Below are 11,781 nucleotides of genomic sequence, written 5' to 3' on the forward strand. Positions count from 1 at the left end.
TGATAGTTTGCATGTACTAAGAGTTTCATAGAACAGGCTGTTCTGCAATTCCGACAATGCAATCTCCAGGTTCTGATTCACTGTATTTGTAAATTGCGTGACGCCACGCTCGCGTCTTCATAGTCTTTGCCCGATATATAAAGTAGAGATTAACGGCGTTGTAAAGCTGGTTTGCATTCCTGGGCGGGGCCTGGCAGGTGGCTAATCAGCTGTACGCCAGGAAAGGGCCGGTAGCCGTATTTGCCTAAAGTCCTAGATGTGCGACCAGCAGGAGACACACACGGATGCCGCTGTGTCCAATTCAGAATCAAGGCCCATTATTACCTTTCTGCTCTCTTCCCAAATCAGACTTTCACCCCTACAATCTATACAGCAGCAAGACTGATTATCCTCCACAAGCGGCTGGTACAGAGGGTATGCAGACGGGATGCCGACGGTCTAAATGCCGACCGTCGGCATCCCGACTGTCTAATCCCGGCAAGGGTCTAATGATAGGCATCAAAATCCCAACGCCTGTCATTTTCCCTACGCCGGGAGCCCGATGCCCGGCATCCCGATCGAAGGTACGCGGGGCGCAGACAGCCATGGGGGAGAGGAGGGCTAGGTTAGGGGCTCCCGGGGGGGACTCAGGGTTAGGCACCCCCCCGGGAGGGTTAGGGCTAGGCTAGGGGAAGAGGGGCTTAGGGTTAGGCACCCCCAGGGGGGAGGTTAGGGTTAGGCACACCCCCCCCGGAGACTTAGGTTTAGGCTGCGGGGAAGGGGGGGTTAGGTTTAGGCACATAGAGGGGGGTTAGGCACTTGGGGGGCAGTTTAGAGTTTGGCACCCCTAATGGAGGGTTGGGGGGGGGTTAGGTTAGTTTATACATACCGTAGCTGCTGTCGGGATCGTCACTAGTGCCAGTCTTCCAGCGTCGAGAATTGAACCGCCAAACATGCGTCCAGCGGTAAATCATAACGATTCCGGTACAGAGTTGTCTTGCTTTTCGCACTGTGCATTGCTCCGAAGCCGAGCGAAGCACCTACAGGGGATGATGGGTCATGAGCAACCCAAACACATCTCCACTTCCCTCTTAGTGGACTTAACTGGGTGATAATGGGGCAATCGCACGTGAATTAAGTTTAGCAGGTGTGTCAGCAGAACGGCAGGCTATGCAGAATTGTGCGGAGGGGTAGTTACGCCGGATTGGGCGCAAGTGCGCTCTAATTGTGCTGACGACTATGAAACCAGGTGTATGAATAAAGGCGGGAAAGATCCATCCAATTGGGCGGTGATACACAGAAATGAGTAAAATTCGATTCTGCCAAAACTCGCTATTTGGATCCGTGCAGATGGGAGGCATCCAGCTCGCAATCAGCTCCATAATATCAGATATATTAACTTTGCCTCTTGGACATTAATTTAGCGCCCCCTGTGATATAATCATCATGTTGTACCGCTTATCGCTAGGCATATACTCACATTCGCGGCTCACAACAGTCTCTCCTGGCAGGTGCCGCAGAGGAAGCCGAACAGACCGTTGATCATCTGAATAAGGCAGAGGACCATTTGGATGGCGCTTGACACCATAATGGTGGCGAAAAAGATGACGTTGAACTCAACCACACCGGCTGGCAACAGGCAGCGCGACCAGGCCTCTTTGTGGAAGAGGTAGCTCCTGTCCAGGCTGTGGGGAGAGGAATAGATATGGGATATATAAGCGTGTACGTCCACCTACAGGTTTTTTAACTTTTTTGGGGGGTCCTGACTGCACCATCCAGAGATTGTAGTTGGTCAACTAGTGCGATCATTTTTCTTAAACATTTTAAAATATTTATCATCATGCACAGTTAGGGTGTGATTTAGTGCATTTCTGCAGTGTAAATATGCATTTTCTATCAAATAAAATTGTTGAACTGCGTGATTAAGCAAATATTTGAAGCTACGCATACCTACAGTATATAAAACACATATTATATTGGCAGGTAGCCTCACAAATATATTTTAATAAATGTGCCCCTATATATCCCCCCCCCTCCCCCCCATCCTGGCACCTAGAAAGATGAGGGCACCCTTGTTTGAAAGAGAGGTGTGGTATGTTATGGCAACATTCAGAATGCCGGCCGGCATGCAGAGATATGAATCTAATGGCAGAGTGTTCATCTGATTCCAAGGGGTAAATTTAATAAGATGGGTGTTCTATTAAGAAGTGATGTTGCCATAGCAACCAATCAGATTCCAGGTATTATCTTCTAGAAGGTGCTAGATAAATGAGCAGTAGAATCTGATTGGTTGCTATGGGCAACATCACTTCTTAAATAGAACCCCCATCTTAGTAAATTTACCCCCCCAAGACTCTAGCCTTCCGAGCCTGCGTGTGGGCCAGGACATCTGCCATTTTGGCTTTCAGTTCCTCTGCACATCACAGCGTGATTACCAGGGCTCAGCACAATCCACATTAAAAATGTATTATGGGACCACAGATGTCAGGGTAACACCGATCAATTTAATTACCCATCATGCTCATATCTCAGAATTTCAGTCACGGTGATAAGTCGCCCATTAATAATGGGCCTAGATTAATACATATATGAAAAGTGGTGCTGTGGTGTAAAAGTGAGATAATGTAACGTTGGTTATATGCCATGCAAAGCATGTTGACATTACAACCATGGGCCTGGGCCATACTCAATTAAATGCGAAAACGGGCATTTTCGCAGTCGTTTGCGAATCGGCCGTCCGTGATCAGCCGATTTGCGGACCATTTGCGGCCGATTTCACCAAGGACGACGGAAAACGGACGCTTTTTGCCTAAAAACTGGAGAAAACTTTTCTCCAGCCTAGGGTCAGGCGAAAAAATTAGCAAAATCCCTATTTTTTGGGTAGAAATGTGGGGATTTCTTACAGAACCCTTTGGCCCGCCTCCCCTAATGATACTTTAGCGGGAGAAAAAATTGTAAGTTGCGGACTTTGGTGAAAAGCGGGCGCTGAAATTTCGGTAAAAACATTTTTTTTCCCGTGAAAAATGCGTTTAATGTATTGGGTCTGGTATTACGCATGGCCATAATGATGCGCCAAGTGTTTTAAACATCACACGTAGCTGGCGCAGGTGGTTTTTAAAACTGCTAAGAAAACGCCTGCGCCAGCCATGTGCGATGTTTAAAACACTTGACGCATCTTTATGTCCCTCCAAAATACCAGCCCCAATACATTAAATGGATTTCCACGGGCTGTTAAAAGGGTTCTGTAAGAAATCCCCACATTTTTACAGAAAAATAAGGATTTTTCACATTTTCCCCCTTTTTGAAAACGGAGAAAAGTTGTCTCCATTTTTACATGAAAAAACGGCATTTATCGCCGACGCGATAATATCGATGAAAAATCGGTGATATTATCGTGGGTGCGATAATATCGCCGCTAATTGAATACGGGCCCATGTTGGCATTATCACGGCAACATTATGAATGCCAACAAAATATATCACACCCATAAATTTTATTTACTTTACCATAGGGGGCTGGAGACTCACTTTATAAACTCTTTATCCAGTTTGAAGGGGGCCGCCCAGCGTGGTTCTACAGCGATGAACTGGTAAAAACACACAGGGCCGTAGATTAGGCCCAGCAATGAGGTTACAAATCCGTAGAGGGCACCGCACACGGCCACTGCAGCCAGGAGGACAGAGACTAACATCTGGGGAAGGAGAAGAGAATTGCTTTATTACTTTTATCTTTTATACCATGTAATTATTTCACTACTCGCCACAAAAGGCATTGGACGCATCATGGAAGAACCAGACATCATGGAAGAACAAGACTCTGGACATGCTGGGATGCAATCCATTTCTACATGCTCCGATCTATGTAATCATCCACATGGCCCGCATCATGAAGTGTGCTCCCGATTTTGGAATTATCAATAAGAAAAACTCTGCTGGATGTTTTGCAGGATTGTCGGTTCTGCTGGAAGTATGCATGGTGGAAACAGCAAAGATGGTACATCAAGGTCCAGTTACAACTAATTTTGTAACTACTTACTTTGTTAATTTGTATTTGAAATTTTTTTTCTATTGAATCTCCATCTTCAATGTCATCACCATCATTATTCCCATCCTCCCCATCATCATCTTCTCAATCTCACATCGCCTTCATCCCCATCATCATCATCATCACCACAATCTTCACCATAATCATCGCCATCTCCATCATCATCACCACAATCTTCACTGTCATCATCACAATCTTCTCCCTCACCATCATCAACATCCCCATCATCATCACAATCTCTCCAATCATCATCTTCATCACCATTGCAATCTTCACCATTATCATCACCATCCCCATCATCATCATTACAATCTGCACCATCATTATTATCATTAACATCACCACAATCTTCTCCATCAGCATCCCCATCATTAATGTAATCACCATATTCATTCCCATCCTCCCCATTATCATCATTTTATCAATCTCACATCGTCTTCATCATCATCCTCATCACTATCATCCCCATCATCATCATCATCATCATCACCACAATCTTTACCATAATCATCCCCACCATCATCACAATCTTCTCCCTCACCATCATTAACATCCACAATCATCATCACCATCATAATCACTATTGCAATCTTCACCATTATCATCACGATCCCTATCATCAATGTCATCACCATCATCATGCCCATCATCATCACCCTAATCATCAACACCATCATAATCTTCTCCCTCACCATCATCAACATCCCCATCATTATCATCTTCATCATCATCACAATCTCACCAATCATCATCATCATCACCCTAATCATCAATACCATCATAATCTTCTCCCTCACCATCATCAACATCTGCATCATCATCATCATCATCATCACAATCTCCCCAATAATCATCCTCCTCATCATCATAATAATCTCCCCAATCATCATCATCACCCTAATCATCAACACCATCATAATCTTCTCCCTCACCATCATCAACATCTGCATAATCATCATCACAATCTCCCCAATCATCATCCTCATCATCATCATAATCTCCCCAATCATCATCATCACCCTAATCATCAACATCATCATAATCTTCTCCCTCACCATCATCAACATCTGCATCATCATCATCATCACAATCTCCCCAATCATCATCCTCCTCATCATCATCATAATCTCCCCAATCATCATCATCACCCTAATCATCAACACCATCATAATCTTCTCCCTCACCATCATCAACATCATCATCATCATCATCACAATCTCCCCAATCATCATCCTCCTAATCATCATAATCTTCCCAATCATCATCATCACCCTAATCATCAACACCATCATAATCTTCTCCCTCACCATCATCAACTTCTGCATCATCATCATCATCATCACAATCTCCCCAATCATCATCCTCCTCATCATCATCATAATCTTCCCAATCGTCATCATCACCCTAATCATCAACATCATCATAATCTTCTCCCTCACCATCATCATCACCATCATCATCATCACAATCTCCCCAATCATCATCCTCCTCATCATCATCATAATCTCCCCAATCATCATCATCATCACCCTAATCATCAACACCATCATAATCTTCTCCCTCACCATCATCAACATCTGCATCATCATCATCATCATCACAATCTCCCCAATCATCATCCTCCTCATCATCATCATAATCTCCCCAATCATCATCATCACCCTAATCATCATCATCATCATCAATCTCCCCAATCATCATCCTCCTCATCATCATCATAATCTTCCCAATCATCATCCTCCTCATCATCATCATAATCTTCCCAATCATCATCATCACCCTAATCATCAACACCATCATAATCTTCTCCCTCACCATCATCAACATCACCATCATCATCATCATCACAATCTCCCCAATCATCATCCTCCTCATCATCATCATAATCTCCCCAATCATCATCATCACCCCAATCATCATCATCACCCTAATCATCAACACCATCATAATCTTCTCCCTCACCATCATCAACATCTGCATCATCATCATCATCACAATCTCCCCAATCATCATCCTCATCATCATAATCTCCCCGATCATCATCATCACCCTAATCATCAACACCATCATAATCTTCTCCCTCACCATCATCAACATCTGCATCATCATCATCACAATCTCCCCAATCATCATCCTCCTCATCATCTTCATAATCTTCCCAATCATCATCATCACCCTAATCATCAACACCATCATAATCTTCTCCCTCACCATCATCATCTGCATCATCATCATCATCATCACAATCTCCCCAATCATCATCCTCCTCCTCATCATAATCTACCCAATCATCATCATCACCCTAATCATCAACACCATCATAATCTTCTCCCTCACCATCATCATCTGCATCATCATCATCATCACAATCTCCCCAATCATCATCCTCCTCCTCATCATAATCTACCCAATCATCATCATCACCCTAATCATCAACACCATCATAATCTTCTCCCTCACCATCAACATCTGCATCATCATCATCATCATCATCATCACAATCTCCCCAATCATCATCCTCCTCATCATCATCATAATCTCCCCAATCATCATCATCACCCTAATCATCAACACCATCATAATATTCTCCCTCACCATCATCAACATCTGCATCATCATCATCATCATCATCATCACAATCTCCCCAATCATCATCCTCCTCATCATCATCATAATCTCCCCAATCATCATCATCACCCTAATCATCAACACCATCATAATCTTCTCCCTCACCATCATCAACATCTGCATCATCATCATCATCATCATCACAATCTCCCCAATCATCATCCTCCTCATCATCATCATAATCTTCCCAATCATCATCATCACCCTAATCATCAACACCATCATAATCTTCTCCCTCACCATCATCAACATCCCCATCATCATCATAATCATCATCACAATCTCCCCAATCATCATAATCATCCTCATCACCATTCAAATCAACACCATCACTGTACATTTACTATATAATTTGCCACAAAACTGTCCCTTTAATGTTGTTGGTTTTATTATTGATATATTCCATAAAATGCAGCATTTTTATTTACCGTAATTGTTCACCTCAGCCCACAGTCTAATTTTCCTACCACACACATTAGACCCCTTGGGCAGAATGTACTAAAGTGCAAAATGTGGTAAAACTGCAGTTTTTGGGGGTGGGGTTACTGCATTTTCCATATGTACAAAGCCCCGGAATGCGATGCATCCCAGTGCTTCGTCGCGGTGGGCAACGCCATCTTCAAGTGACGTTACCCAATAGAAGCCTATGGAACACTCCCCCTGAGAGTGATCCGTCCCATCTCCCCCCCCCCCGTGGCCCGTGGCCTTCTGCACATGTGCAGAAGAATGCCAGAGGGACCTCTGGGTGTTAAACCTGGAAGTTCCTCTATCCGGGGGCATCGCAAAGGACAGCTCTTATCGGGAGAGCAGTCCTTTGCGATATTCTAAGTACATACTTCCCCTTGTCAGTAATCAGTTAGCCTGCTAGTATGTTATTGGACTTTGGGAAGAACCCTAAAAGCAATTGTGGGGAGTACATACAAACTCCACACATACAGGTCACTGGTTGGAATCAAACGTAGATCCCAGTGCTATTTAGTAACCATTAGGACAATGTCTGTGTTATCTTTAGAGCCTGCTAGCACCAGTATATGTAATAATGCTGTTAGCTCACCCCACAGCGGTTGTTACAGCTCCCTCGCCGCCCAGTGTACTGGATGCAAATTGCTGGAATCATGACCTACAATGAGAGAAAGAGGTGGCAGTAACCAGGACTATCCCTTCATCCACTCACCATGACAGTTCCATAAGGAGATTCTCACATTCCGGGTAGGTTTTGCCTTCAATGTCAAGTATACTCTCCCGCAGGGCAGTAACTAGGGTAGTGCGGCCTGTGCCATGGCACAGGGCACCACAGGGCAGGGGGCGCTGTTCGGGCCTGTCAATTTTCTGGTTTATTATCAGTCTCACTTGTAGATTCCTCTTATTTCAAGCCATTCTCCTTTTTTGGGTGCGTTATGTCCCTATTTGAAAAATGGGGGGGGGGGGGGGCGCCAATGCTCTTTCTGGCACAGGGCACCAGAGAGTCTAGTTACAGCTCTGCTCTCCGGCATGGAGCACGTCCGCTGTGCGTGGCGATGAGGGTGCTTTAACAAAAATTAGGGTCCATTGAATTCTATGATGAGGTGTACAGTAACCAATGTTTCCAAATAATTTCATGCAGATTACTATCAGACATGGAGTCATTCGGGGGGCTATTTGCCCAGTATTTCCGCTCATATTTCTATGTGTTTTGTAATTCTATTGCAGTGAATAACGCAAGGTGGGGCACAACCAGGCATTGTCAGGCCCACCTCACCTCCAGGCCCTGCAGTGGCTGCACCCGATTCAGAGCCGGTCGCAAGGCTGCGTTCGCACGTAGCCAGCCGATGTTTGCAATCAGCGCATGCATCGCAGTGCGCGTGCGCGAACTGGCCGCTGCGATCGTGAATCGATCACAGTGAGCAAGCAAAGCCTTCACAGAGTGATTGACATGAAGGGACCTTTCGGAGGTGGAAAGGGGAGGATGGTCGGTGAAACGCAGGCGTGCCTGTGCGTTTGAACAGCATTATAGGGGCGTGCATAATTAAGCCCCTGTGATTGCATACACTGGCAGAGGTCTAGCAGGCGGCAGGAAGTTTAGCAGCTTCTGCAGCAGGGTCAGGTCAATCACAAGTGGTGAGAATTTTTCCGATGTTACTCAATGTTACCGATGTTTTTGCTGACTGGCGGGTGCATGTCATGGGAAGTGGGCAGGTTTTATACAGTGATGGGCGTCTTGGTATAGTGCTGCGGTTGCCGTGCGATTGCATTCATTAGCATATTTTCGCAGCGAGTGGGTGCGCGCAAACGCAACCTTGCGACCGGGTCTGAATCAGGCCCTGAATTCATAAAGATCAGCTGAATCCTCCAGCTCACAAGTGAATGGGTTAGAAGAAACCAGGGATTGCTAGATACCCCTCACCTCACAGTCCCGAAGTGGCTGCACCCTCTGTGCTTATGACACTGCTATTATCTTTTCAAACTGAATTCATATAGATCAGCTGAAATCTCCAGCTCACAAGTGAATGGGTTAGAAGAAACCAGGGATTGCTAGATACCCCTCACCTCACAGTCCCGAAGTGGCTGCACCCTCTGTGCTTATGACACTGCTATTATCTTTTCAAACTGAATTCATATAGATCAGCTGAAATCTCCAGCTCACAAGTGAATGGGTTAGAAGAAACCAGGGATTGCTAGACACCCCTCACCTCACGGTCCCGAAGTGGCTGCACCCTCTGTGCTTATGACACTGCTATTATCTTTTCAAACTGAATTCATATAGATCAGCTGAAATCTCCAGCTCACAAGTGAATGGGTTAGAAGAAACCAGGGATTGCTAGACGCCCCTCACCTCACGGTCCCGAAGTGGCTGCACCCGCTGCAGCCACTATACTTACTGTATGACACTGCTATTATCTTTTCAAACTCAGGGCCTGATTCAGAGCCACTCGTAAGCGGCCGCTCGTTCGCTCCGAGCGATGTTCACACATCTGCGCATGCGTATGGGAAATTGTGTGCTCGCAAAATAGCGAATGCCTGCTAATTTGAGTGACAGGATGAGGCGTTTGTGGGTGGTAACAGGGGAAGGTGCTTGTGAACGGGGAGTGGAGATCCGAATGCAGGCGTGCCTAATGGTCAAAACGGGAGTTTTATGGGTGTGCATAATTAACAAAGCAGCGTCATCGACCACGTCACTTGGTTGTCTTTTAGCCTGAACTGCTCGCATGATTGCGGTAGGAAAATGCTACCACAAGAATAGCGAGCAGTTCAGACGCCTTTCAATGTACTCTTTTAATCTAATAAATAGCGGAGATGACGTATGATGCGAGCGGCCAGGGGGCATTTTTTTCAAAATAGCGAGCGCATGTTTCGTTCACTCGTTCAAATATAGAGGCGTCAACAGACCGCAAAGAGCGAGCGCTTAATTTAAATATTCGGCCCCTTTTTCAGAACGACCGTCCGCAAATAGCGTACGGCTCTGAATCAGGCCCTCAATTCATAAAGGTCAGCTGAAATCTCCAGCTCACAAGTAAATAGGTTAGAAAAAACTTAAAAATATGGGTTATATAATAATAATTATACATAATAAGAATAATTAGCAAATATCATTTACAGTGTTTGGAATATTATTAGATTACATTTTAACAACAAAAACCTTTGTAGTTATCCTAATGCTTTATGTCCTGGAATAACAGAAAGACATGCCGGATTGGCCATGTACATCAGTGCAATAATGAATAGTTTTTACAGTATCTGATATGAAAAAATAAAAGTTGTTCTCTAATTACATGTAAATTAGAGCATTTTGGAAAATAAGCATAATAATGTTATGGAGATGTACTAATACTTCCTTCCCTCCCCCCTCCCATCTCACTGCTTGCTGAATGGTAGATTTCTGCCTCTTGTTCCTCCACTTACCAGAACCCCGCTTCCGAGGAGTCCCCCAAAATACAGGACCTCAGGGGTGAGCCTCTCCCCTGGGTTATTCACAGCGTCCGTGCTCCAGCCAGGGAACAGCAGCAGAATATTACAGATCATGGAAAGCGCACAGAAGGGGAACAGGGACACCCCTACAAACTTGGCACAGTCACCCGTACACATGTTTCCTTAGGGGGGTAGTGAGCACCAGTCACACAGGAGGCCCAGGAAAGAGCAGGCAGGGTGGGCAGAGAGTGTCGGAGATGGGAAGAACGGACTGCGGATCAATGGGATATCGTCTCTCCGTCACTGGCTACTCCTTCTTTATTGCCACTTGAGTCACTATCATAAACCAAAGTGAAGTTTGCACCCGCCTTTCCCAGAGTCTGGGTAATATACAGAACACACACTTCGTGTACACAGCCGCAATAAATACATTAAATACAGGGCCTGATTCAGAGCTGGACAACAATGCTGACTCGACTGTTTACGCAGCGCGTCTGCGCCCTTATGTCCACCGTCTGCAGCGCTATTTCCAAGCCTTGCGTAAAATGACAAAACATCGGTCACACCAAGGTACACTGGGTCTCATTCAGACCCGCTCGCGAGCGCTGTACACTCGCAAGCGGGTCGATAGTGCCCAAGTGCACATGCGTACGACGGAGGGAGCTCCGTCTCGCGCATGCGCGAGACCCGGCGAGCGACGGGGAAGCCGTCGCTCCAGGTCTCGTACCAAAGGGGGCGTGCTGTCAATCGTGAGTGACAGCACGCCCCCTTTGGTGGACGTGCCCTGGGCATGGCTGCCCAGATGGAGGCGTTCCCATGGGAACGCCTACTGTCTAGGTCCGGCCCCACTGACATCACTAGTGTCACTAGTGATGTCAGTGGGAGTGATTTTGGCTCTGATAGAGCCAAAATCACTCCAGGGCTTGCGGCAACGAGACCCTACCGCAAGGGTCTCGTCGCAAGCCCGATGGACGCAAGCCCATCATCATGGACGCTCGCTGATTCAGAGTCGGACGCTCGTCCGACTCTGAATCAGGCCCACTGCACCAGCCCTCTGGAGGTGTAAAATGTCCGTCTGTACATGGCCGAAGAAACCAGTACAAGTGCGGTAAAATCGCCATCATCGGCCACCAAGCCAATAATACCCATCCTGCACAGGACGCGGCTACCCTTGGAGCCGCCCCTGCAGACCGGCGATTGTTGCGTACTGCACATGCGCATGCATCGCAGTGCGCGTGCGTGAAC

General features: G+C 46.0%; 1 protein-coding gene across 1 annotated transcript; it reads right to left on the minus strand.

The window, feature by feature from the left end:
- Positions 1–1,468: 1,468 nt before the first annotated feature.
- Positions 1,469–10,713, minus strand: LOC148507455 (transmembrane 4 L6 family member 4-like). Its single transcript, XM_088446106.1, has 4 exons — positions 10,531–10,713; positions 7,706–7,771; positions 3,507–3,670; positions 1,469–1,664 (listed from the first exon to the last, which is right to left on the minus strand). Exons 1-4 carry the CDS (start codon positions 10,711–10,713, stop codon positions 1,469–1,471), a joined length of 609 nt encoding a protein of 202 aa, XP_088302232.1.
- Positions 10,714–11,781: the final 1,068 nt, after the last annotated feature.

Source organism: Taudactylus pleione, unplaced genomic scaffold, assembly GCF_031769625.1.
Source record: "Taudactylus pleione unplaced genomic scaffold, aTauple2 ptg000393l, whole genome shotgun sequence".
Lineage (NCBI taxonomy): Eukaryota > Metazoa > Chordata > Amphibia > Anura > Myobatrachidae > Taudactylus > Taudactylus pleione.